We start from the raw sequence: 27,724 nt of genomic DNA, 5'->3' as shown, positions 1-27,724 counted from the left end.
TATCACGAAATGGCAAATCAATCAAGCCAAACGAGTTTGCCGCGGTAGCCTCTATCTCTGTATCATTTTTTTCCGTTGCAAACGATGCGAGCGGTTTGATGCTACTGTGCGCATACGTCTGCCGCCTCGGATTTCATGTGGTAGTAATGTAGTGAAAGGAAGTCCGTCTCTTTTAAGAGAACCGGCTTTTTCGGCTCAACTCTTTAAGGAGAGCCGGCTCTCAAACGGCTCACTTGCTTTGATGCATTATATCACGAATTATTATGTTGTATACAGAAGTTAAGAAAAAGAAGTATTAAAGGAAAAAATGAAAAATAACAGGTTTGTGGTTATCCCTTTAATCAGTATATTACAACAATAATTTGATGCAGAAAATGAATTCATAATTTGAATAAGAAAATGTATTATTCTACTTAACTATATTTGCATGTATTTTTTCCTTCTACAGTGAACGTCCAAGCTTTTTAATTTTTGACCTTTTTTTAATAATAAACCTCATTCATGTCGAGCAACTCGGTATCTCACAACAAAATGTTAATTAACAATATATATGATATAACAAAACACATGTACAATATAACATGTTAAACTACATAAATACGTTTGAAAAAAAATATGGTGTAAGATTTTTTTGGTATTTTGTAAGGGAAAATACGACATTTTGTAAGCGCATGGACCCGTGGAGGTTGACAGGTATGAAAATGTCATTATCCAAACGGAGAAAAGTAGATAAAGAGTGTAGAATTTTCAATGAAACCACCTACCTTTGTGAACAAATCCTCTTAGTAATGAATATCAATAAAACAAAAATGTGTTCAAAGTTCACAAACAAGCACTTAAATGACATTCTGAAAGTGTAAGCTATCAGGACATGACACCTGGTATTGATGCACCTGTAAAGGCCAAAAGATGTCAAATATCAGGAACAAAAACAAGTCCAAAATAGATTAACGCCTTTAAAATGCTGCAAAAATGTTTACATTTCAATACAACTTCATTAAGTTAAATCCAGAGAAGAGCGACAATCAAGACATGATCTGGGATTTAAACCCTGGAACTACTGTCTTATACAATACTGGGTTTACCAGTGGACCTTAATGACAGGCACCTCTTAGTTTGTAACACACGGATTTCATCCTCATGAGCGCCGTGGTCATGTAAGTCGAGGGCACCGGACGGTGACCCCGACCCGCAAGTGGTGGATCAAGTGACACTCTGTGCTTCCATTCCTCTGGGGGCTCCGGCAAGGGCTGACAGGCTCCTGGCACCTGCACACGGGTGGGCTCCTGCAACAAGGCGCTTTGGATGAAAAAGGCATTGTCCACTGAACCGAAGGGGCTTTTGGAAGCCGCTTCCCAGGGTGTGGGCCCCTTGTAGAATACTCGCGGTAGAATTTTGGGATGTTGCGCTGGGGAAAAACTTGGACGAGGAGCCTGTGACCCCGCGGGTGACATATACCCAGAAGAACGGAGTCTAGGAAGGCTAAAGGAATGGCTTCTACCTTGCCCCTAAAACAAAATATACCGAGTCAAAATTAGTTATTCAGCAAAAATCTATTGAGTGTAACAACAAAATGTCCAATATCACAATGGGGTTTTAAGCCATTTATTTATTTGCAGTTTACTCAAACCCTGCCCAGTTTGTAGATATTATCATGATTTTGCAATAAATACTAAGTGACGTTTTCTTTGTGGTGTTTTGGGATGGTCTTAGTATTTTACGCTACAGGAAACTGCTTATAACCGGTGATAACTTTTTTTTGCTTTAGCTTTGCTGCCATCTATTGGTCACAGAACATTTTTTGTTTATTCACGAATAAAAACATTGTCATACCAGTTATATTTATTCAACATACAACAACTATATGTGCAAGCGATACATTTCAGTGATATGTTTTTTCCCTGCTATTTTTACCCGTTTATTGGGTGATTTCGAATGTAGTAAATGTTTTTTGTTCTTTTGGGAAAAATATATGAATACATTTAGTTTTTGTTCTATACTACACACCATTAGTGTATGTCAAATTTGAAATTAAATTACACTATTTAAGTCTGCAATTTCATGCTATCAATAGGCGAATTTGAGCTTCTCGCGATTTGTAGAGGTGCAGTATAAACATGGGATGAATACAATAGTTTTTGTGTCACTTTGAAATGTAACACAGTCTTAAGCTCTATTTACTTAAGTAAGTTGAGTATTGAAAGAGGCTTTTTCTTTTTTTTTTTTCAAAATACAGACTTTTAGTTTCTTATGGGCGGTATTAGCTCATGGGATAGAGCGCTCGTCTTGGGATCAAGAGATTGCAGGTTCGATTCCCGGCTCTTCCGTGTCATTGGGCCTTGCATGGCTGACCCTGCTATCGGTTAATTACTGTGTAAAAGGGAAAAGTGTGAAGCACATTGTAAAGTGCTTTGGGAAATCTTCAGTGACACGGAAAGCGCTATATAAATGCAGACCATTTGCATTTATTTACATTTAGAAATGATCTGTATACAGTAATCTTAAATTGTTACATTGTTATCAGTTAATTATTTTATATATATAATACCTGAAAATTGAAATCTTAAAAACAATGTGTCTTTTCTCTTGGTCAACCTTGCAAATTAATCTGTTTTCGACTTTGAGTTCCATGATATGTGAGTTAAGATATCAAGCAGATCATAGTGACAGAAAAGACAGAAATTGCTGAAAAGAAATACAGAGGCAGCTGGACACACAGGAAGTGCACGAGAATGAGAAAAGAACATTTTAATTGTGCTTGAAACAAGTTTTGTATCAGTGAGACAGACAAAGGGAGATAAGGCAGTATTTTTGGCACTTAGTGTATTTTTGCACAGTACATAAATAAACTTCTTCGCAGAAACTAGTCGCCGAACATCTGATACCTTCAAAATGAGATTCCAGGGATTTAAAATATATCTACGAAGTGCATGCAAGTTTCTCCTTAACATGCTTTCTGATTCTATTGAATCCACACATATTTCTACAGGATGAGTATCAAATAACTCCCAAAAACGTGCTCCTCATTTTCACCGTTTAGTTTCATTTTAGTGATTTTTTATATTTAGAATTATGAGTGTTAAAGGGTCAGTGTGTAATATTTAGCCACATTTTAGTGTTGCATAAAACCTTCATTCAGGAAAATATAATAAAAAAATTGATTTTAATATTAATGTTGATGTTAATGTTAGTTAAAAAAAAAAGAAAACAAGTCGAGAAATTTATATTCTTTTTACACAGTGGAATCCTTACGCAGTCGTCGCTGCCATGTTTGTCTGGCATCTTGCTGCCACACTGTGCTCTGTGGCACTGGTTTTCGTCACTAGACAATACAGTGCTATATTATGGTCAAATATTAAAGACTGGGGCTTTAAATGAAAATATCTTTTGATAATTATTGAAAGTTTTTGCACTTATACAGTATGAATCATTCATTACTCTCCTTGACTTCCTTTTTGAACAACACTGGTTAAGGTGACCTAGTAAGCTTTGAGGGTTGTATTCTACAAAAGCATGCTCAAGCTCACATCGTGACTGTCTTGTAAATAATGGCTGATTTCTTTTCAACAACTGTTGCCGTCAGTGCAAAAGCTATTTCTGAAGTTAATTTAACATGGCGACCGGTCGCCACGCTTTAGTTGTCGCTACTGACTTTTTAGCAGAGAATTTTGGCCGAGGTGCCATTTGAAGTGTGCCTCGAAGAGTCAGAGCTGCAGGAGAGAGAGAAGCAAGGCCACGATCCTTAGATGGCTCCTGTAAAAGCGTGCTTTCAGCTTCAATGCTTGGTGCCCGCTTTATGCTTGGGTGACGGCCAATGGGCTTTTCATCCAAGTGACACTCAACAGCGTGAATCTCAGTCAATTTGGTGTTTTGCCGAGCAGAGGAGTTTGATGAACTTACCAGTCCTGAGGACTTAGCCGAGGACTTAGCGGAGCCCTCTGACTTGCTTTCAAAATCAGGTTCAGAGATATTAGGAGAATTTGAGTGGACGGACTTTTGTCTGAGTTTCTTGGTTATGTCAAATTTTGATGGCGGAATGGGTTTGGTGCTGGAGCTTTTAGCTCCTGGAACTACATTGCAGTGGAATAGCGATGAGTCCAAACTATACGGCTGATGTTTAATGATATCTAAAGTGTTGAGGTGCTTTGGAACAATTTTAGGCGATGTTGTGGTTTTTGTTGATGATGCTCTCGGATTGTGAAGTGGATTGTAAGATAATTGAAGTGGTGCACGGACACTGGATGCATATCTCCAGGAGTTGGGTAAGGACATTGTTGGAGAAGGGCATCTTATCGGGTTTGGCCCGCTGACAACAAACTTCTCCATTCTGGATTGTCTTTTGGACAACAAATCTGCACCTTTCCTCTCCATGATGTCTTCAAAACCATGACCTTTAAGAGGAGCCACTGAAAACTTTGGTGTGAAGGAATTCATCGGTTTTGTTGGACACGAGGCAACGGAACCTGGTGCATTGCCCTGCTTACCCCTTGCGGTTATATTTGGGTGAAGCGGGGTGAAAGTAGGACAGTACCCCTGCGTGCTCATAGTGGATCTTGGCAATGGATTGTTCCAGCTATTTTCAGTTGAATGAAGATGAGAATAAGAAGAAGATCCCAATGATCCCCTGCCAATGACGGGTGATTTTCCGGCTGCTTGGGGTTCATTTGCTTTCCAGCTGCTGTCTGATTTCTGTTGTTTGGAACTGTCTGGATTATAATCCTGGTAGTGTCTCTGGGTTTCCATTAGATACTTAGGTTGTAAACTCTCAACTCTCGGAGGAACACTGGGTTCAATAGGAGGGCCTCTCAGCCAAGGAGGGCACTTTGGGTTAATGACCGGCTTCGGTGCTACTGGGGGTGGATTCTTGAGTTTAATTGCTCTGGGTTGCATGAAGTTACAAGCTTCAGCTCCAAGGCTGAAGCAGTCTTCCTCTGATTCCATAAAAGCTGATCTTTGTTGTCGCTGCTGTTTATTCACGCTTTTACGCCTAGACTCTGGAAGGCTAATGGCGCGTATTGCAGGAACAGATATTCGCTCATCCCTTGAGGCTATCATGTCTCCTGTCGGGGACCAAACTATCCTGTTTGAGACAACTGGAACAGCTCCCTTGAAACTTGACTCTGCTGGTTTCCTCACCAGAACAGAATGAGTGGGTATGTGATCAGATACACATCGAAAGGGCTTCGCTGTCCTGTTCGAAACCACTGATGTTTGCTGGTTCATCCCATGAATTTGTCTGTTCATATGGATCGTGGATTCAGGAAAGTCTCGTGTTTTTCTAATGTTATACATATTGTTAGCAACTAAATATCCAGGTTCTGACCGCCCTTTCAAATTGAGTCCATTTTTCTGACGTCCCGGCTCTGAGATAACTTCTTCCATGCGTTTACGACGGAGCGCAAACATCAAATCACCTTTTCCTGTCGTCCCAGGTACCACTTCCATTTCTTGAACACTTGTCCAGTTTACACCTAAATCATGCTGCCAATAATCTCTTGGGTATTCCTGTATGGACTCGGACTCTCTGGTATTGCCAAAATGAAAATCAGTGTCATGTTGTTTCTCTCCTTCTTCTTTTAATTGGTCCCAACTGTCAAACTTACTTCTACCAGTCCCGTAACTTACAATTGTGTACTTCTTCACCCTCTCCCGGCGTTTTTTGAACAGCAGCGCTCCGTTGTTTTGAGGGTTGGGTGCATGGGTCAGAAGATGAGCAAACCGTTTGCATTTATACTTGTTCTCCTTGACTGGCCTTCGTGATTGGCTTTCATCTTGACCAGTTCCTAAAGTAATGAGGGAAAAGAATGTTAAGGAAAACGAAGACTTGTCAACAACCTTCTTAAAATTGTTATTTTCATACTGAGCACACTAACTGGAAACTACACTCTTTCATTGCACCCTAATAAAAGAATCATATTCACTTACAGCCAGTTCAGGGAGGTCTGTCAGCAGGCAAAGTAAAGCCCTCACTTTGTATGAAGGATCGGATGACAAACCGGGCTTACACATGTCGGTGTCTGTCAAATTAGATTCTGCTGGCCTTTTCATGTGGTCACATTTTATTCCGGTCTCACTATGGCTTTTAAAGCTATGAGAATTTCTTTGCTGGTCTTCCTCAAATAGGTCCTGAAGTACTATATCAATATAACTGACAAGTATGAGTTTAACAGATCTTATTCACTGTTAAAAATGATTCTTTATTTGATGATAATAAAATAAAGAAAAATATGTTACTTGCTTAAAGTTTGGTAATTACTGAACACATTCTTAATATGAATAGAGAAAACCACAGTATACTCAGTGAAATCAACGCCATCCACAATTAACCATGTTTGAATAGAAGAACAATATTGTACTTACTTGTGCACCTTGCCCTGTGCCTGGTCTGCCTGCACAGATCTGTGTCAGTCTCCGAGTTCCACTTCTGTGCCTGCTCAGCACCCTCATCTGAGATTTCAAAGGAGTCTGCAGCAGGAGGTGCCTCAGTGCTCCCTCCTTCCTCCGAGGAATCAACCCTCCTGTTTTCAGTCCCTTGGCACTGCCTTGTACTGGCTCCCAGGGGTTCATCTCTGGCCAGGGTTGAGCCCGGGGTCATTTCAGGAGCATTTTCAAGGGAGGAGGAAGATGAAAGTAAAAGCGGGCCTTGAAATTTGTCTGTGGTGAGGTTAATGGTGCGCTGATTTTGAGAAGAATAAAATTAGCGAGGTTTTGAGGCTTGACATATTTTTTCGGTTGCTTAGGTGAATGTCCTTTCTATGGTATGAATATTCTTCCTCACTACCGCTTAGCTCATGCAAAGACCTTTTCTTGAGAACTAATTTTGAGTCTGGTGATTCCGTGTACTCTGCATCGGACTTAGGGAAAGAAAAAATTGATACATCCAAAATTTTCCCCGTATTACTAAACTGAGATTTGTCAGGAGACTCTGTTAGGGATCTTGGGATACCAAATTCTTGGGAACCGTCAAAGGCCTGTTATCTGAGGCGTGTTCAGGAGAGTGAGTGATTGCTATCGCGAGCTATCGCTAGCTTCTGAACGGCCAGTGATTATTGAGCGCTCGCGTGCCCGAGTAATCACGGGAGAAAGACCGCTTACTTTGATTTCCAACATGGCGTCGACAGTGCAGAAGATGGAGGATCTCACCCTGACGAGTGCTGTTGGCGATGTAATATATCGTCTTACATTGTCTGGTAATGTTTGTGAACAATGCAAGACAGGTATGACCCTTCCACTGCGTTTAGGATAACCTTAACTGTGTCAATATGCGAACTGTCGCTCATATCAGCCAACTCGGTCAAAGCAAGCTGTAGAACGAAATCCATTGTACTGTCGTCGGCCATTTTGGATCAGTAAGGCAATCACAGTGAGCGATTACAACCGTTCAGCAGTGCGCGGCAAGCGATTAACAAGAGACTACATGTCTGATCACTCTCCTGAACACGCCTCTGGTTCCTCATCTTCTGGTTGCATTTTTGATTAGTTGACAAAGTCCGGAGTGTCACCAAGTATACCTTAGACAGAACCAAGACAATTAGCTTTTTAAAATGTTTATTTCCAACCTAAATTGAAGCGCATTATATTTCTAGCGAGGTAGTTGATGTGTGAGTTGTCTTATGAGGACTGCAATTTTGCTTCTGCAATTTTAGTCAAGCTCTAAATGGAATGGTATGTAATATCACAGGGAAAACAGCCTCTCTATCCAATAGGACAAGAAAGGCAATTTGATGGATGCTTTCCAACTTGTCCTGTTTATAAAGGGATAGTTGCTATCACCTTAACAACATTACCATTTATGACCGAGAGAACTGTATCCTCCCACAGCTAAAGCATTGTGTCAGGGTTGTTGTAGGAGGCCAATATTTTTTGTTATTTCATTTTAAACACAACGGTCACCAGAGAAACTTGTTTAGCACATGCAAGAAACCCTTAGAGCTAATCCAATCATGACATTTTCAGGCCTTGTTCACAAGATGGTGTCATGTTGTTTCTCCCCCGGTCCCCGGTCCCCGGATTAGTTTAAGATGATGTCATTACATTCAGGCATTTTTTTGCACTTATTTTAGAACTGAGGTGGCAGACTCAGTTGGGAGTTGCAAAATCATTTATCTACCGGTACTAGTCTTTCTTGAAAAACAGTTGAGCCTAAATCAGAACCCCTCACAGATTGCTGTTAAAGATTACTTGGCTCGCTTGCATGTATACCCTTTGTGTTTTGTTGCAATTTAGATTAACACCTGTACTGTATTGCCTCAATTTGCTACAATAGAAGTTTGAGTCCTCTGTCTTCATACTTGATTCCGCTTTATTTTATCACCCTTGATTTTCTTTGGTGCATCAGGGGTTTCTGCTTCCAAGTAAAACACTACATTTGCTATGAATGCCTGTATCTATGGAAACAGAAGGTTGGCCTCTTAAAAAAAGGTGCTCTCTACTTTTGTTGCTTTGACGCCCTTCAAAATTGACCCATAGTCGGTTTAATGTTCCTATAGTCAAGTCATGTAGAAATCATCACAAGATGTCGCCGTTCGGGCGTGTTGAGTCTCAGGCGTCAGTTGACAGACAAGATCGATGAAGAAATATTGGTGGAATTAGGCACAATTCCATCATCTTCATGTCCTTCTCTGCCATTTCGCTGATGTAGCTCCCTTAGCTTAGCACCACGGCCCGAGCGACAGCCCCACTTTTGTTTGCGATCCCTACGCCGTCTCCGCCGCTTTGTAAGTGGGTTGGCCACCCACGGAGATCCCGCTTCCCTTTGTATTTCTTGCGGGATGTCAGAGGTGGTATAAAAATTGCCCAAAAAGTCGAAATTTAGACGCAGACCCAAATGTATAAGTTCCTCCTGACTATAGGTATTATTGGCCACACGTGTGTCCAAAAAAGAAAGCAAAAATGGTAAGAGAATGGTAATGAATAGGAAATTAGCTGAAGAGCTGTGAGCCGCTGCGTCTATGCGCGCCGCCATCCTCATCAAATAGTATTCAATTAAGTAAAGGGGTGATATTGTCAAAGTTTGAATCGTTAAGATGAAATACATTTATGGTTTGTTAACATAAACTAAACCATTCAGACCTGTTAAAAGCCAGGTTGAGGCATACAATTTATTTGTTTTCCTGATTCAATGTAAAATCTAACTGAACCCAACACACAAGAGTGATATTTTAGTCATCCAAACAAGTCTACTCTTACATCAAATAAGAGAGAAACTTAAATATTTAAGGAATTTTTGTTTTGTTTTAGATATGTTGCAAACCAAAACATAGCAGGATCAGTTTTCAAAATGAATCATAACACAACGTATAATGGATTTTTTTTAATGACAGGTTCATTTCACAGAATAAGTGTATGTGCATGTAAATACATTAAAAGATTTTGCAATGGTAGTATTTTCGGTAAATGAAGCACGTCCAATGGAAACAATCTCATCCACCTTCACAGACTTTGCAGCACTATTTCCGGTCATTATCCAAATTCCTAACTACAGTTATTCATAAATCTTTTGTCATTCAGGAAATTATTCCTTGTATGTCATCCAGAGATATACAGCTTTGCATTCTTTATCTTTTTATTGTTTAAAGGCCCAGGATGGAAAATTGAAATCCAACCACAGAAAGTGATTTACAGCGAATATATCAGTGGCCTACCATCGGGCTGGAGTGCCACTCTACTCTTTTTCTATTTAAAGATCGAGAAGAAGGGTCAATCCCCCCTACGACACGGCTGAATTAGTATTTCACACATCTCCAGCGAGGATAAATTAGGAGGTGGATGACATCATGTTATAGAATTATTTGTATCCAAACAAAAAATATGATTTAAAAAGAAAGAAAAGAAAAGAAAATTACCGTCATGATTTGTTAACAATTTAGCTCTTTACATTTAACATGGATGCCCTTTGCTCGGATGCACTTTTTTGAACATTAAATAAACAAGGCTCTAGATTTACTTTTGTTCTGGTTGCCCCAGTGCTGCCAACGTTATACTTGTAATCCTACTTATAAACTTACTTGTACAAATAAACATGACTTGATCTGTTCATATCTTTTTATAGAGGTGGAATGTGACATTATTTGCATAACTTGTTTTCAAATGTATTAAAGTTTGACAGTGGTACAATATAGATTTATGTTGAGCTTCTAAAATATGTAAAACAATTGGTCCCATATGTGTGTAAAGTGTCATCTAAATTAAATATATGTCAGAGCCAGAACAGGAGGAGGACCCAGATGCTTAACATTTCTCACACAAGCTTTATTTTACGGGAATAGGGCAGTCATGCACGTTAACACAAACACCAGTGATTCGACAATCGCTGGGTGGAAGAAGTAAGGCACAAGTCCGGCATGGAACAACAGGAAGCCAGAGGGCGACGAGATCGATACCAAATACAAGAGCAGATACCGGACAGGACGAGACAGACAGGATTGATACCAGATACCGGACCGTCAGGGTCGATACCGGACCGGATGGGACAGACAGGATTGATACCAGAGACACGAGCAGATACCAGATAGGCGGGATCGATACCGGACAGGCCGGAAAAGACAGGCTCGATATCAGATACAGGGGACTGGAGACAGATATCAGACAGGACGAGACAAACGGGATCGATACCGGATACTGTCGAAAGATATCGGACAGGATGAGACAGGCGGGAACGATACCCGATACAGGAGATTGTAGGAAGGTATTAGACAGGACGAGACAGACGGGATAGATACCAGACACTGGAAACTGGAGTCCGATATCAAACAGGACGAGTTGGACAGGAACGATACCCTATACTGGAGATTGTAGCAAGGTATCAGACAGGACGAGACAGATAGATTCGATACCAAACACTGGAGACTGGAGCCAGATAACAAACAGGACGAGATAGACGGGATCGATACCGGACAGGATACACGAGCAGGAAACCGGACAGAGTCAAAACACACGTCTTTTGGGTGCAACGGTCCCTTGAGGCACTAACAAAGGGTGAGTGAGACCACCTACCTTAAATAGGAGGGAAGCCAATCAGTCAATGAGCCGCAGCTAGCGCCAAACGGGCTGGGCAAATTGGCAACTGTGACAATATATTAATTCAGATTTGACATATCACTCAATGTTTGTACTAATTGGTATGAATGATGAGCTCTTACAATGCCGAGAAAACCACAAGAGAAAACAATAACTTTTTTACAGTTTAAATACGTCCACTGGATGTACCCAAAGCCTTACTTAAAAGTGGTGTCCGTAACTACAAAATATTCTACTCGCTTATGCCATCTTCTGGCTCATACCATCATCACAGCCCCTGTCAAGCAGCTTGTGTGGCATATACACATACGTGTCTCTCTTAGATGCGCTCAAATAGCCTTCGTTTATCAGCTTTTTGGGGGTTTGAGTTGGCATTTGAACTGTATTAGAAACAGTCCCTGTCTGCATCATTTTCATTCTGGGATAAAAGAAAAACCTCAAGCATGCACATGGACTCACTCTCCTCATCCCCATTCCCCCCGTCTCCATTCTAATGCGCTTCTTGGCCGAAACACAGATGATAAAAACAACATAAAAGCAGATTTGAACTCAGTAAGGCATTGTTAACGCACACTTAATTGAAAAAATATGTATTATTTTTAAGGACAGCTCCCTATAGTCAAGTCATGTTTATTTGTATAGCCCTCACAAACCACAGATTATTGCAAACTACTGATCTAAAAACTACACGAGGGCAAGAAAAAACTCAAAATAATAGATACGAAATCTAACAGCAAAGTTCCCCTTTTCAGTAAAAAAAATAATTAAAGGAAAACAAAAAGCAGAAAAACTTTTAAATCATTCAATCAATCGTTTGAATTTGTATATGTCACCTATTTTGTTTACTTTCGAGTCTGCATGAGTTTTTCCAACTTTAATAAACTGTAGTGGAAATGAATTCAATAGGTGTTTTGCTTTTTTTATACAAATGTACAGACAATAAACCCTACAAGGGATAAAATCTTAGCAATGTAAAAAACATATATATTGAGAGGGGGAAAACCTTAATAATTATTTTATAGTAAAATCTCACAGTTGTTAATCACGATTTAGTTGTGAGCCTCCAAAAAGGCCCCCAGCCCTCCAGCTAAAGCACACTTTTTATGCCATTAATTTACTAGTCTGGCCCCCTGTGAGAATGGTTTTCCTACCATGTGGCCCCGAGCTAAAATGAGTTCAAGACCCCTAGTCTAAATCATCGGTTTGATAAAATAATAATAGTATTTCTTCCTATTGTCTTTTGAACCTAGCTGGATGCTAAGCCTGTACATTTCTTCTGATGGTTATATATTCTTATTACGTGGAAGTCACAGCTGTCTAGTAGTCTCCCTGGCACCCATCAGTTATCATTTAAATGCAGAAAAACAAACTTGAAGCATTTTGTAATAATTAACATCGCGATGATACATTTTATCTTCCTCAGAGCAGAGCGTTCATTTTCTCCGTGTGCAAGCTCATCGCAGGTACTCTGAAAGTTACTCAAAATGAAATTTGACAACATACTTGCAGAAATTGGCGGAGCTGGAAAATTCCAAATTCAATTAATCCTGATCCAGGTCATATCTCGGATCTCAATCCCTTGTCATTTTCTGCTAAATAATTTTATGGCGGCGGTTCCCTCTCACCACTGCAATGTCAGCACTTTGGATAACTTTGCCATCGCCTCAAATTTGACTTTGGATCAGAATCTAGCAATTGGTATTCCGACAGAGGATGACGGGAGTTTAAGTTCCTGCCTGATGTTTTCCGAGCCCCATTATTCGCCAATGATGAACAGCAGTGAAGTACCATCGGTTGTTCCCTGTCAAAAGGGATGGGTGTACGACAAAAGTCATTTTAAATCTACACTGGCAACGGAGGTAAGGTATTTTTCTTTTCAAGTCAATATACCGTCATTCATAGAGCAGTAAGTAAACTGATAAAGCACGTCTATAAACATAGTAGTAAAAATCACACATAGAAGGAAATTCCTCGATTACTACGTAATATGAGAGAATTCTGAATTTAGTGGGATTAGTGCAATACGATTGGAAAAATAAAGTTATATTGATAGTAATAGTATTATTATAAAAGGATTATTGGGATTAGGTATACTAATAATAATAATAATAATTATAATAATAATAGTACTAATTCCTTATAGCAAAGTGTTACTAATTTGGATTTGCCATATACGGAATATCAAGCACTGACTATCATCCATCCATCCATCCATCATCTGCACCGCTTATCCTCAGTAGGGTCGCTGGGGTGCTGGAGCCTATCCCAGTTATTTTCGGGCAGTGGGTAGGGGACACCCTCAACTGGTTGCCAGCCAGTCGCAGGGCACACAGAGACAGACAACTCACTTGCTCATTCACACTTAGGGATAATTTGGACCGGGCAATTAACCTGACATGCATGTTTTTGGAATGTGGGAGGAAACCAGAACCACACAAGCTTGGGGAGAAGATGCAAACTCTGCACAGGAAGGCTGCTAGCTGGATTTGAAACCATGACCTCAGAACTGTGCCGCAGACGCGCTAACCACTCATTCGCCATGCTGCTGCACTGACAATCAATGAAACTAAATCTCTTACAGTGGGATCTTGTGTGCAGCAAGAAAGGAATGAACAAGGCAACTGCCACCATCTTCTTCATTGGTGTTATGTTTGGAGCGCCTCTGTTTGGATATCTAAGTGACAGGTAGATGAACTCTTATGCAGCATAGAACCAAAACGTTTGTGTTACATGACAGTAAGTAAAGAGTGACCTTTACTTCTAAAAAGGTTTGGCAGGCGGCGGCTTCTCTTGGTGTCCTACCTGGCAACCATGACATTTGCCGTGCTAAGTACACTCTCAAGGTCCTACGTCATGTTTGCAGTGATGCGTTTTTTTACTGGGATGGCGACTGCTGGATTAAGCATCATCTCCATTGTTCTAAGTAGGAAAATACACTTTTTTTTAAAAAAGGCTCAAACTAGAGTATGCAGTCTTATACAAAGATGTCATTCCAGATTTAGAGTGGGTGGGTGTGGAGCAAAGGACTCTTTTTGGAATACTCTTCAGTCTTGACTGGACACTAGGAAGTGCTGTTCTGGTTGGAATTGCATACATGGTAAACGAATGGAGACTCCTCATTCTTGCTGTGACCTCGCCACTCATTCTGGCTGTGATTGCATGGAGGTATTTATGAGTCGGACTTTCCAATGTGAAACAAAATACTGACTGTGTTTATTTCAGGTGGCTTCCAGAGTCTGGGCGATGGCTTGTTGCTAATGGGAAGATTGATGAAGCTCACTATTACATCAATCAATGTGCAGTAATGAACAACAGAAGCTCGTGCATGGCCAACATAACGACGAGGGTACTTTTGTGCATCAGATGCTTTAACTTCGATTTGATAGAAGAACTGTTTGTGTCTTTGGTTTGCAGACTTTATTGGAATCTGTAGATACTGATACCAATGACAAGCAGTACACTTTTGTTGATCTTTTTAAAACTACAGAGCTCAGGAAACTTGCCATCTTGTCTGGAATTGTATGGTGAGTTAAAGTTTTAGTGGTTAGTAGTATTTTGCATTTTAAAGTATTTTCTTTGTCACAAACAAATTATTTGGTACAAATGCCAAATAACATAGCTGGAGCTCAAAGATTAAGCCTTTGCTGAACATTTGAAAATGGTAGTTTTGCATTTCTGGAATCATGAGTAAAAGCCAATATGTATATGGATAGGTTATGTAGGTTTTTGAACTTTGGCCAAAGACAGGATTCAGTCAATATCTGACTCAGCATGCTCTTTCTCATTATTGCATATGTATCAAATTGTATGAACATGTGAGTCAAAGCTAGTCATGGGTTTAAACTTTACCTTTTTTCTTTTTTTTCCAGGTTTGGGGTTGCGTTCACCTACTATGGGATAACTCTGAATATCACTGGGTTTGGATTAAACCCGTACCTCACTCATTTCGTATTTGTAGCAATTGAAGTGCCAATGAAGGTCGGCCTTTATCTTTTACTAGAAAATGTTGGAAGAAGACTGGCTCAGGCAGGGACTTTGCTGTCAACTGGTCTCTTCCTTTTCATCAACATGTTTGTCACAAAAGGTTTGTTTGGTTTATCTTGGCCAGTAAATGACCAGATTTTCTGAAACGCCTTTCTCTGAAATATTTAAACATCCCTTCAGACAAGTGGATCATTCGTACGATCTTTGGAGTTCTTGGAAAAGCTGTGTCGGAAGCATCGTTTACGATCATATTCTTCTACACAATTGAACTGTATCCCACAGTCATACGGTTAGTCAGTGACAAACCTAGTAAACCATTTTCCTCTTGCTATCCGATGTTGCATTACATATACCTCTTTTTCACCCAGACAGAATGGAGTAGGCTACACTTCCTTTGTGGCACGTATGGCTGTGTCCATATCTCCACTCGTCATGCTTCTTGAAGATCTGTGGCCTTACCTACCCTCTATGGCATATTGCGGAATGGCGGTCATGTCTGGTTTAGTGGCGTTACTCCTGCCTGAAACACTGAATACCAGAATGCCTGAGTTCTTAGAGGATATTGACAAACCAAGGTATGAGTGCCACGATCGGAATTTTTGGGGCGATCTCTGATCTCTTAAGAAGTTAAATCCGCCAATCTTAATCCATTACCATACTGATGTTTTGCTACAATACAAGCTTTCTACTAATATTGTTTTTATAAAACAGTGAACAATATCTGGGAAGCAATCAAGTGGTTGCTTTATTGGCATATTAAGTAGTTTTTCTTAAAATAGAATAGAATATAATATACCTTTATTGTCATTGTTACAACATGGGTTGAATATATTGTGACAACGAAATTAGACATGGCACTCCAGTTCCACATTTTACAGTGAGGATAAAGAAAGAAGAGATAAAGGAACAAAGAAGATGTTTGTACTGTCCTTGATTGCATAGGCTTTGTTTTCCTCCGGAGGGCGGTGTATGAGGGGGTGAGCGACTGACAGAGATGGCCGCATCCAACTAGATGTTACTGTACACACGGTCCAGTGTTTTTTCCCTAATTGCTCAGTCCACGTATTGACTGAATTTGGGAAGTACAGTCCTTAAGCATGCCCGATTAAAGTCGCCGGCGACGATGAAAGCTCCGTCGGGGTGTGCGAACTGCTGTTTATTGATAGCGGCGGGCAGGAGATTTAGCGCTACGCCAACGTTAGCATCCCGTGGAACGTTAGCATTCGGTGGAACGTAAACAGCAACTACAATGACCACAGTTAGCTCTCTCGGAAGATAGAAGGGTCTACACGATACTGCTAGAAACTCTTTATCGAGTGAGCAGAGTGTGTCAATGATTCGGCTGTTATTGTAGCGCGTAGTCCCCCACCCCTGTTTTTACCGGAGTCTCCGTCTCGTTCGTGCCGGTGAAGCGTGCGTCCTGCAACTTTCTAGTAGTTATCTATACCTATGACAATAGTCTTAGATAGATGAGATTGGTGGTGAAGATCGTTGTATTTGAAAGGTGATCGTCCATCGCTGATTTCCCCAAATTCACGTTATCGGGGTCAATATACTGTCCGTCCAATTACTTGGTGCTCCCCTATTTACACCTTTCTATCAACAAAGCAAGGTGAAGTTTTCCATTGAATACGCAGTACATATTCTTAATTCCTTGAGCGAATACCACACGTGTCCATCCCATCTTCGTATAATTTCAAAATACTCTGCCGGAAATGACCAAACGAAATCCTGCACATGCTTATTCTAGAGTCAAGTTTAGCCAAGTCAATCCCAAAATAAGTGGTTTAAATAACCATTTACTATTGTTCTTTTTGTTCCTGAAACAGATGTTTTTGGTATTAAATTATTCATCTTGATGTTTCATACACTGCAGGGAAAAATTAACAACGATGAATGGAAAGATGCTCTAATGAAGAAGAAACAATAAAACAATATGAATCTTGACTTCAGAATTGTCTCCAACGAAGAAGAAACATATCTTGTCCATACAAAAGTATCTGGAAATAAAGTTTGACTACCCACAAACTAAACTGTTCTTTCATGAAATCACTCACTCTCCGTCTGTACTATCAAGCTTTGACTTATTAAAGAACCTGGTTGTCTTTTTGCCGTTCTGATCTGAAAGTATTATATGCCAATCGCTAGGTGCAATTTCAATCTATTCTGAGGAGGGATAATCTTTATACTAAACTATTTTTAACTTGCAAACTATTCATAATATACGTTTTCGCAAAAATCTTAGGCCAGAAACAAAACATTGTATACACGTTTGGGGTTATTTATCTCTAGTTAAAGGAGCTAAACTGTATATCTGAATTGAGACATTTGTATTTGCACTTTTAATTGCTTTCTTGAACAAAAATATTCAAAACACATATGCACACTATTTTTACGGTTGCCATGGCGCCCAATTGGCCCCGCCCGTATGGCGCCAGCTGCATCTCGTTGACAGATTGGCTTCCCTGCTATTTAAACCCAGTCCTGTCACTCTCCTTTTGTCAGTCCATCTGCAAATCTCCATGTATACTAGGCAAGCCTTTTTTTGACCCTGACTCCCGCCTGTCCCGTTTTTGCTCCCGTTTGTCTTCGACTATGACCTGTTTTCATCCTGACCACGTCTGCTCTCCCTTCCCGGCTTACGACCTCTTTTTGTCCCCGACTACATCTACTCTCCCGTTCTGGCTTACGACTCGTTTCCGACCCCGACCACATCTTGCTCTTCCAGTCCCGGCTACAGACCAGTTTTTCCGTCCCTGACACTGCCATCGCTCGCTACGGAAGATCCACTTCCGTGTTCGGATCACCATCCGAGTACGAGAGCGATTTGCTTCCCGCCTCCAGCGAACACCGGATCGTGGGCGGAGCCCTTCCTCTTTACTTCAATAAAACTTGTGGTAAACGTGACGCAATTGGGTCCTGTTTCTGTTCTGGTCCTGACAACTATAAGCTATTGGGCTATTCCATCCATTATTCAGTATTCAGTATCCAGTCTTCCAGCCCTCGCTTTTCAAATACACACATTTAACCTCACAGATATACTGTGGAACGTCCCAAAAATACATTCGCATTTAATTGGTTGGAAAGTAAAATGAAATTGAAAAAATGCAAACTGAGCCCCAAAAACCAGGTTTTAGCTGTGAATCTCTTAAATATTAGCTTAAGAAAACATTATAAGGTTGAACAAAGATAGACCATCTCACTTTCCAAAAGTGAATTCTAGCTAGATTTGAGATTTAGAAACGGTTTGATATCCTTCAAGTGTGTGATACTGCAGAAAGAATAGAATAGAATAGAATATACCTTTATTGTCATTGTTACAAAATGGGTTAACATATTGTGACAACGAAATTGGGCATGACACTTCAGTTTCACACATTCTTAGTGAGGTAAAGAAACCAAGAAGATAAGGAACAGAGAAGATAAGGTTATAAAACAAGGAGGATAAGGTTATAGTTATAATTTAGACAATATTTACACAAAGAAATGACGGCATGTAGGATGTTACATACAGTTGGTATCGTAAGGGTTTGTGCAATATTCATTTGGTGCAAAAATAGTCAACATAGTGCAAAAAATAGTCAACATTGTGCAAGGTGATTAGTAAACATAGTGCAGTCAACATTGTGCAAGAAACATAGACATGAGTACCATTTTACGTTCGTATGAGGTAGTGTGTTTGCAAGAGTTTTCAGTTTTTTGTGCGGTTAGGGCAGGGTTGGGTAGAGTTACTTTAACCGGATTACTTTCAATTACTTTTGGATTACTCCAATACCAAATATGCTAATAAAAGACAAAATAAACTAAATATGAATAAAATTACTAAATTTTGTGCAGGCTTGGGGAGTAACGGAATACATGGAACGGCAAAAATTATGTTTGGATTTATTTTCATTTTGTTTCTGTCGCATTTTATGTTAGTTTTTTTCCAGAGATCAAAGCCAGGAGAGAAAGCTTACCACGTGTTGTGAGTCATAATTTTATTCATATTTAGTTTCTTTTGTCTTTTATTAGCATATTTGCTATTGGAGTAATCCAAAAGTAATTGAAAGTAATCCAGTTAAAGTAACCCTACCCAACCCTGGTTTAGAGTGCTAATGGCTCTGGGGAAGAAACTGACTTTGAGTCTGTTTTCAGCACAAAGTAAGGAAATCAACTAAAATCGCTTTACATTATTTGAACTGTCTGGGCAAAAATAATAAGAGGAAGTTTCTTCACTAAATCACTTATTACATTTTTGGTTCACAGCACATGTAGGTCAACATATATTCAAACTTTGTTCTTGTAATGTATAATTGTAGCAAATTTCCAACCACAATTGGCAACTGATTTATTCTTGAAATAATTGATTTGCTAAATGACATAGTTAATACATCTGTGACTAGGACAGCTCCCGTCTCGCTGCCTCAATCCATTAACTGAGAGTCCAAGGTTTCTCCGTTGCTCACTCCGCATCGGCAGTCATACTTTCGTGATGAAGTTTGATGACGTGTTAGCAGAAGTGAAAGGCTTCGGGCCCTTTCAATATAAGCTATTGCTAGCTTTGGTAACGCCGCGTCTTGTTTTGCCTTTTCATTTCCTCCTGAATAATTTCATCGCGTTCATTCCTTCCCACCACTGCGACATCAGCGCTTTCGAGGATGCTGGAGTTTTTAGGGATCTTTCCAGTAAGGAAAGGCTGGTTGTCAGTATTCCGGCGGAGGATGACGGGAGCCTGAGCTCTTGTCGGATGTTTGCAGAGCCGCAATATCATCTTTTGCTTAATTATTCCAATGTGACGGTGTTACCTACCGTACTTTGTCAGAATGGATGGGTTTTTGATAATTCAACCATGAAGTCCACATTGGCCACAGAGGTAAGTTATATGTGAATTTTGACATACCTGTCAACCTCCACGGCTCCATGCCCTTACAAAATGTTGTATTTTCCCTTACAAAATACAAAATAATCTTACAACATATTTGTTTATTCGTGTAGTTTAACATGTTATATTGTACATGTGTTTCGTTATATCATATATGTTATTGATTAACATTTTGTTGTGAGACACTGAGTTCCTCGACATGAATGAGGTTTATTATAAAAAAGTTCAAAAATGAAGTAGCGTGGACGTTGACTGTAGAAGGAAAAAATACATGCAAATATAATTAAGTAGAATAATTCATTTTCTTATTCAATTATTAATTCAATTTCTGCATTAAATTATTGTTGGTAATATACTGATGAAAGGAATAACCACAAACCTGTCTTTTTTAATTTTCTCCTTTTATACTTCCTTTTTTTCTTAACTTCTTTATACAACATAATAATTCGTAATATAATGCATCAAAGCAAGTGAGTCATTTGAGAGACGGCTCTCTTTAATGAGCTGAGCCAAAAAAGCCGGTTCTCTAAAGAGACGGACTTCCTTTCACTACATAACTACCACATGAAATCCGAGGCGGCAGACGCATGCACACAGTAGAATCAAACCGCTCGCTTTGTTTGCAACGAAAAAAAAACATACCAAGATAGAGGCTACCGCGGCGAACTTGTTTAACTTGATTGATTTGCCATTTCGTAATAGTCGGTGTATACCGGATGATATCCATAATTGACAAATTTGCGTTTTTCCGTACAGGTTTTCTTGTACGTCCTACACGTCTTAAAATGCATAGTAAACGTACTTTGTACGGCAAAAACATACAGGTTGACAGGTATGATTTTGTGTAAAGAGACAGGAGTCTCCTTAATTTTCAATTTGTTGGTTTTACAGTGGGATCTGGTTTGTGATAAAAAGAGAGTTAACAAATCCACAGCCACTATTTTCTTCTTGGGCGTCATGTTTGGGGCAGCGGTGCTCGGCAGTCTCAGTGACAGGTTTACATTTTATTTGCTCATGCTGAGAAGCGTATGTACGGTCCATTATGTTTACCTCTTGAGTTAATTTATGTCTGAGTTCCTCCTTTTAAAATCCAAGATTATTGATTTAATGAGTCCACAATTATTTGTGTATATGCAACATGAAAAGGTTCTGATATCTCCTTTCATTCTTTGTATTTCATTTGGCAGATTTGGCCGGAAACCCATGCTGTTGGTGTCCTATCTGATCACAGTGATCTTCGGATTCGGAAGTGCTCTGTCAACAAATTTCCCCATGTTTGCTGTCATGAGGTTTTTTACCGGGTTTGGAAGTTCTGGAATCTCTATTATTAGCGTGGTACTGTGTGAGTGTTACCACGCATGCAACTCATCTATATAACCGTAGCTTATTGGTTTTGTACTCTCGCGATTTACAGTTGAGATCCTAAAAAGAAGGAGAGGATTTGATTGTCACTGATGAAAAAAAACAAAAAACATCCGTGGGGCGAGTTCAGTGATGGGTTTGAGAACTCCTTCTGAGGAACATTCAGGAATATCTGGTCTATTTTATTCTTTTTTTCTAGGTCAGTTTCCATTACAGTATTCCAGTATTTTTGCTCAAATGCAAACTGATTATGGAAATACAGAAATTAAAAAGATAAAGAAACTCAAGTTTGTTTGTTTTTTGCCTCCATGAAGTGGTCTCAAGACACCTACTTGGAAGAACATGGGTTGGATGGACAGATGTACAGAAGAGCAGTGGGATGATTAATTGATATTTTCTCATAGATTTTTGTTTGGGTTATTATGTCCTGTGTGTCAAGACCAGAACGGAGACAGGACCCACTTGTTTTATGATGATGATTGCTGGACGCGGGAGGTAGGTCGCTCTGAATGCGGAAGTTGATCTTCCATGGCGATCGATGGCAGTGTCGGGAACGAAAAAACGGGTCAGTAGGGAGGACAGGAGAGCAAAAACGTGGTTGTGTCAGAAGCGAGTCGTAAGCCAGGAAAGGAGAGTAGATGTGGTCGGGGACAAAGAGGTCGAAAGCCGGGACGGGAGAGTAGCCGTGGTCAGGATCAGAAACCGGTCGAACCCAGGGAACAGACGGGAGCAAATAACAGGTGGGAGTCAGGGTCGAAAAAGGCTTGCCCAGGGTTAACTGAGTTTCGCAGACGGACTGACAAAAGGGGACAGATAGCAGAGGGTATAAATAGGGACAGGGAGCCAATCAGAGTCCGAGGCAGTTGGCGGGCACAGGTGAATCACATCGGTAATCATGACACTGTGAGATTTCTGAATTGTAAGCAAATTTGATTAGTTTAGTAAAAATTAAGTAAATACTGATAACTGACATACCACTAACCTAGGATTCCTCCCTTTTTCTTTTCATGTGCTGCACATTCTCTACATTAGGCGTTGACTATTTCATAATGCAATTCTGACCTCTCCGAACAGGTATAGAATGGGCGGACATTAAGCGTCGTTCTACTTTGGTTATTTGTATGACCTTGGATTGGAGTTTCGGCAGCTCACTCCTTGGTGCAATTGCCTATTTAGTCAATGACTGGAGGTACCTGATAGCCGCAGCAACCAGCCCACTCCTGCCCGCAATCATCTGTTGGTGGTAAGGGGAAATTGTCAAATTATCTTTAGAGATTGTTTCTTAAAACTTGAACTGTATATCTGCAAATTGATAATTAGATCATTTCTGACGCATGTTTTCAGGTGGCTTCCAGAATCTGCCAGGTGGCTAGTGACTCAGGGAAAGGTTAAGCCTGCTTATTTTTACCTTAGCAAATGTGCAAAGGTAAACCACAGAGAGAAGTTCATGGATGACCTAAAACCCGAGGTGCAAACTTTTATTAGCACGTTTTTTAAGAGCAGCAACATTTGTTCACATATTGTTTTTAATTTATTTTTCTCGATGAACGCTCGCAGGATTTGTTAAAAGTGGTTGAGCTGGAAAATGGAAAAAGAAAATATACTCTGTTGGATCTCGTGAAAACACCAATGTTAAGGAGACTGACTATGATTGCTGGTACTGTGTGGTATGGATCTTTAAGCTTATTTTCTAATTGCTATACATGTTCCCTAATTAGAACCATTTATTAACATACTGGTCATACATTATATGTAACAGTTCCAGGGGTTGGCAAAGCAAAATGTTGAAAGAGTCATATTGAACACAAAAAACAAACAAATAACGTACTGTATGTTTGGAGCTGCAAAAAAATAAAAGGTTTATAGAAGAAATTCATTGGAAAGCATTAAGAACGTTTGTGCCATGTTTGTCTTCCTACAAAAACCTTATCATTTTCCATTATCAAACTTTTTTTTAAAACGCTGGGGAGCCACTAGGGAGCGCCAAAAAGCTGCATGCAACTACAGAACTTCTAATTGATGCCCCCAAAACTGTCACGACCAGAACAAAGGGTAGACCCAATCGCGTAACGTTTCTCGCAAGTTTATTGATAGAAAGAGGAAGGGCAGCGCCCGCGATCCGGTGCTCGCTCAACGCAGGAAGCAAGCCACTTACACAATCGGATCGTGTTCAGATCACAGAAGTGGATCTTCCGGAGCGGGAGATGGCAGTGTCGAGGACTGAAAAAACAGGTCGATAGCCGGGACAGGAGAGCAAAAATGTCGTCGGGAACAAAAACGGGCCGTAAGCCGGGACGGGAGAGCAAACGTGGTCGGGGTCTTTTTTGACAGGTTGTAGCCGGAGACAAACGGGGAGATCAGGAACTGACAGTTGGAAAAAACGGGTGCAAAAAGTGGGGCCGACGGGAGTCAGAGTCAAATTGCTTGCTTTGTAGAAACAGAGGTTCGCTGACGGACAGACAACTGGCGAGAGAAAGGACTGAGCTTAAGTAGGACGGGGAACCAATCAGGAAGCCAGCAGCAGCTGACGCCAAACGAGCCTGTGCCCGGTGAAACTAATCAGTTATCATGACAGAAACAAGTCTGTTTTTTTATACACTGGTACATTGTATCTCAAAATTCTGGATAAGCTCAATTTTTCCCATAAAGCGAATGGTTAGTGACTGTGACTTTAGTAGACACTCAAAATAAGGAGAGAAGACATCAATGGATTTTTAACTTGCAAGGACAACCGGGAGAGGGGCTTTCAGATAAGAAAATTCCATCCCGTCCTAAAGCGCTCCTCAGAGTCCCCTGTTTTAATTAAATCTTCAGGTTACAAAATAAACAGATCAACCCTAAATGGTGTGGAAAATCAAAGAACAGCAACATGATTGGCCAATAGGGACAAAGATTTAATAGTCAAAACAACAAACTAGCATCCTATGAAATCTCTTTTGCAATCTTCCAAAATTAAAAACAGAATAATTTATCAGTGACAAAACCCTTAAACTCCTGTGAGACATCAGTAGTTAAAATAATTAAATTTTGAACTTTAGAACTTGACCTTCAAATTTCTATTGTAACCGTCATTTGTTCTTGCTTTCCCAGGTTTGGAGTAGCCTGCAGTTATTACGGAATAAGCTTAAATATCTCTGGATTCGGCGTCAACATTTTCATCACACAGGTGATCTACGGCGTCAGTGAAATTCCGGCTAAATTATTTTGCCTTTTTACAATTAACAAATTTGGCCGAAAGAGGAATCAGAGTGGGGGACTTTTTCTGACCGCAGCGTGTTTGTTTTGCAACGTGCTTATCCCAATTGGTAAGTGACATTGCGAAAGGGGATTGAGTTTGATCTAAAAGGAGGTTCTCGGATGTCTCCTCTTTAGATCTGGCGACATGTCGGACCGCGTTGGCAGCACTCGGCAAGATGTTTTCCGAAGCTGCTTTTACTGTTTTGTATTTGTACACAACAGAAATCTATCCTACTGTATTGAGGTCAGTAAAGTACTTGACTGCATTCCATCTTTTGAGTGTTTGAATAGTGTCTGAAACTTGCCTGTTGCCTGCCCGATTTTTCACAACTTGAAACACAAAAAGACGACTAATCGCAAAAAAAAAAACATTGTTGCAAAGTATTAAGGATTGATAATCAGAATAGCACTTTAAAATTAAGTTATTATAAATCTACTTATAACATTCATTGCATGTATATGACATCGCTGTTTTCCATCTACTATCAATATGTACCCGCATTTACTCCTTTCATGCATTTTTTTGCGTTGCGTCGTCTGCTACAAGCCACGTGAACTCCTCTCTCTACGATGCTTTTCATGTACGTTTACGTTTGGTTGCGTCATCAATTTTATTAGCTTCTTTTGAATCTTTCTTCTGGGGCTGAGGTTTTGGCTTGATTCCCAACCACTTATCCATTTTTCTTGTGTTCTCTGTGTATCTACTATGGAAAATGATATGCAAATGCACGACCTTATAAGGCCTGGGAAAGTCCGGTTATTTCGATGCAGGCTTCTCATTGGCTGCAGAGTATGCAAATTCCCAAACGAACCGATATTTCCAAACCGAACGAAGATTTCGAAATCGGAATAAAGAAAACGTTTGTAACAAGATACCACTTCATCCTGTCTAGAAAAAAATAAATAAAAAAATCGGGCAGACGCTATTTCAGACACTAGTTTAAATCAAGATCTCAAATGACAGTACCCATTGTAAATTTCATTTAAGTGCATTACCATGTCATGAGAATTCGATTGTTGCTATCTGGGCTGGGGGCAACCTCTCGCTATTTGCATGTCGGTGTTTGTGTTTTGACAGGCAAAACGGTTTCGGCTGTTGCTCTTTCCTCGCCCGTCTCGGTGTGGCAGTGTCACCATTGGTGGCGCTTCTAGATGAAGTGTGGGCCGTTCTACCCACCCTCCTGTTCTCCATGATGGCTGCGGGTGTAGGGTTGTTGACCTTACTTCTACCAGAAACAAATAACGTCCGGCTCCCGGAATCAATTGAGGATGTAGAACAGAGGAAGTAATTCACTTTGCAAATAATAACTTAATACAAACTAAAGTAAATTGTGTTTTGTAAATGACCAATACAATGCCTTTTATGTTTCAGGAGATCAGGCTCCAAACATGAAAGCTCCAGCATAATCTTGTAATAGTTACACAACATGCAACACAATTCCTAAACTAAATGAACTTTCCATTGTAGCATTTCACTGTCTGTTGTATGTTTGAATATGATTTAATTAAAAAAAATCATAAATTATTGTGTGACTTTTTAGCAGGACTGAACCATTCGCATCAAAAAATAAGAATGTGCCCTTAACATTTGTCACACTGTCTTTCTATTGGGTTTGTTGGGGTCTGATACTCCCCCTACCAACAAAGGGCCCCATCTGGGGTTTGAACTGGGCAGAGATGTGTCCAATTATCCTGATTCTTTAATAAAAACTATTCAAATTTTACTTCATTCCACCACACCAGGTTTCTTTGTGCCTTGCTTTTTCCATTTCCAGTGTGGGTCTTTGTCAGGTGTTTGTTTTGTTTGGACTTTTCATAGTTATGTGAACCCATGTTTGTTTATCACTATGTACTTCTTTTTGTAACTTGCAATCCCTCTTTTTGAGCATCCATCCCTCCAGTTTCCGCTTCCCCCACATGAGTCCATCCTTTTAAAACAGTTGAATACATAATTTCTGCTAAGAATGGACAGGAGCTGCTCCAAATATCCAGTGTTAGACATATTAAGGATTTTAACACCTTTAAATGTATTATTGAACAGTAATATCTAAACATTCTGATTACGAGTATGCAGACCAAAAGTTTTGATTTGGTCAAAATATGACATACATGCCAACCTTTTGATTTAAAAAGCAGTAAATATTATTACTCCCTCTGATTTTACGTGCAAAACGCAACCTGTCTCCAGCATTTGGAAGAAAAAAAACAACAAAAAAAAAAAAACCAACCTTTACCAAAACGAAAATCGAATGCAATTGTTGGACCGGTATATTCACGCAAATAGACGTATCCCACCTCAAAATAAAGCAGCCGTAAAATAAAATAGTCAAGTTAAGTCTGTCATGATTTGCAATTGCCCTCACCTACGCTCACTTGTTCAGCCCCAGCTGCCACTCGTTCCCTAAAAAGTCCTTCACCTATTTAACCGCGTCATTCTCATTCACTCCTGGGGAGTTTGTCTGCGAACCTCAGCACATGCAAGGCAAGCACTTTTGACTACCCGTATCCTGATTCTATTTCCTGTATCGATCCCCGATTCTAGCTCCATTCTCCTGTCCTGGCTACCTGTATCCTGATTCCATTTCCTGTACTGATCCTCGATCGGTTCTCCTGTCCCGGCTACCCATATCCTGATTCTGTTTCTTGCACCGATCCCCAATCCAAGCTCAGTTCTCCCGTCTTGGCTACCCGTATCCTGTTTCCTGTATAAATCCCCGATCCCTGACTTCCCGCTCGTCCGGCTACCTAACTTGTTCCGATCACGCTCCGTCTCCGGTCCGGGCTGCCCGACTTATTCTGATCTCCGATCACGCTTCGTTCGCGAGGGCTTCCCGCTCAGTGAGCACCAGATTGCTGTCTTTTTTCCTCTCGCCCTGACTTCCCCGATCCCTTAATAAAGCATTGTGTGAAACGTTACGCATTTGGGTCTCCTGCTTTTACACCCTCATAAGGCTGCACAGAGCACAGATTATTGCAAACTACAGACTATTATTACACCATCCCCTGATTCAAACCTACACGAGGGTGAGGAAAAACTCAAAAACCTCAACATGAGGAGAATTAAGAAACCTTGAGAAGGACCACACACGAGGTAATCCCCCTTCCAGGATGACCAGGCTGTAAATACTAGTCTTGAGTCAAGATTTTTTTATATTTACATTTGAGAAAAGCTAAATCATTTTGCACACCCACTTTTTTGTTTATTTGTTAAAGAAGTTTAAAATATCCAATAAAGTGTGTTCCACCTCATGATTGTGT

General features: G+C 40.2%; 3 protein-coding genes across 8 annotated transcripts in view; 2 read left to right on the top strand and 1 right to left on the bottom strand.

The window, feature by feature from the left end:
• LOC148360836 (solute carrier family 22 member 7-like) overlaps window positions 1-17,026 on the top strand; it is a 40,726-nt gene extending 23,700 nt beyond the window's left edge. For 2 of the 4 annotated variants that reach the window (XM_088341754.1, XM_088341753.1), the window contains 9 exons: window positions 13,601-13,704; window positions 13,788-13,942; window positions 14,016-14,184; window positions 14,242-14,365; window positions 14,434-14,543; window positions 14,889-15,103; window positions 15,184-15,292; window positions 15,372-15,578; window positions 16,880-17,026. In XM_088341754.1, coding sequence (XP_088197880.1) covers window positions 13,628-13,704; window positions 13,788-13,942; window positions 14,016-14,184; window positions 14,242-14,365; window positions 14,434-14,543; window positions 14,889-15,103; window positions 15,184-15,292; window positions 15,372-15,578; window positions 16,880-16,916 — 1,203 coding nt within the window. In that variant the 5' untranslated portion in view covers window positions 13,601-13,627 and the 3' untranslated portion in view covers window positions 16,917-17,026. Of the gene's footprint in view, window positions 1-12,244; window positions 12,879-13,600; window positions 13,705-13,787; window positions 13,943-14,015; window positions 14,185-14,241; window positions 14,366-14,433; window positions 14,544-14,888; window positions 15,104-15,183; window positions 15,293-15,371; window positions 15,579-16,879 lie in introns of those variants that run through there. The other 2 variants (XM_088341750.1, XM_088341752.1) reach the window with 2 other exon arrangements.
• Window positions 742-6,610, bottom strand: synpo2b (synaptopodin 2b). Its single transcript, XM_088341747.1, has 3 exons — window positions 6,361-6,610; window positions 3,901-5,783; window positions 742-1,508 (listed from the first exon to the last, which is right to left on the bottom strand). Exons 1-3 carry the CDS (start codon window positions 6,593-6,595, stop codon window positions 1,095-1,097), a joined length of 2,532 nt encoding a protein of 843 aa, XP_088197873.1. The 5' UTR covers window positions 6,596-6,610; the 3' UTR covers window positions 742-1,094.
• Window positions 17,027-19,425: 2,399 nt separating the features above from the next.
• On the top strand, window positions 19,426-26,094 carry LOC148360835 (solute carrier family 22 member 7-like). Of its 3 annotated transcripts, XM_088343061.1 has the most exons (11): window positions 19,426-19,858; window positions 20,759-20,862; window positions 21,055-21,209; window positions 22,304-22,472; window positions 22,574-22,697; window positions 22,787-22,896; window positions 24,320-24,395; window positions 24,468-24,534; window positions 24,602-24,710; window positions 25,545-25,751; window positions 25,839-26,094. In XM_088343061.1, exons 1-11 carry the CDS (start codon window positions 19,478-19,480, stop codon window positions 25,879-25,881), a joined length of 1,545 nt encoding a protein of 514 aa, XP_088199187.1. In that variant the 5' UTR covers window positions 19,426-19,477; the 3' UTR covers window positions 25,882-26,094. The 3 variants fall into 3 exon arrangements, with proteins under 3 accessions (XP_088199187.1, XP_088199185.1, XP_088199186.1); XM_088343059.1 differs by having other exon boundaries at window positions 24,320-24,534; XM_088343060.1 differs by lacking the exon at window positions 25,839-26,094 and having other exon boundaries at window positions 24,320-24,534; window positions 25,545-25,755.
• The last annotated feature ends 1,630 nt before the right edge of the window (window positions 26,095-27,724 follow it).

Source organism: Urocampus carinirostris, chromosome 8 (assembly GCF_059441175.1).
Source record: "Urocampus carinirostris isolate Australia breed hairy pipefish chromosome 8, RoL_Ucar_1.0, whole genome shotgun sequence".
Lineage (NCBI taxonomy): Eukaryota > Metazoa > Chordata > Actinopteri > Syngnathiformes > Syngnathidae > Urocampus > Urocampus carinirostris.
This window is presented reverse-complemented; position numbering and strand designations above follow the sequence as displayed.

Excerpts from the sequence above, each read along its gene's own strand:
- synpo2b (XM_088341747.1), bottom strand. The coding sequence starts at position 6,595 with ATGACCCCGGGCTCAACCCTGGCCAGAGATGAACCCCTGGGAGCCAGT. Across the intron at positions 5,784-6,360 it reads GCACAGGGCAAGGTGCACAA|GAACTGGTCAAGATGAAAGC; the intron begins GTAAGTACAATA and ends TCATTACTTTAG. Across the intron at positions 1,509-3,900 it reads CGGCTAAGTCCTCAGGACTG|GGGCAAGGTAGAAGCCATTC; the intron begins GTAAGTTCATCA and ends ATTTTGTTTTAG.
- LOC148360835 (XM_088343059.1), top strand. The coding sequence starts at position 19,478 with ATGAAGTTTGATGACGTGTTAGCAGAAGTGAAAGGCTTCGGGCCCTTT. Across the intron at positions 19,859-20,758 it reads AGTCCACATTGGCCACAGAG|TGGGATCTGGTTTGTGATAA; the intron begins GTAAGTTATATG and ends TTGGTTTTACAG. Across the intron at positions 24,535-24,601 it reads CAACGTGCTTATCCCAATTG|ATCTGGCGACATGTCGGACC; the intron begins GTAAGTGACATT and ends TCTCCTCTTTAG.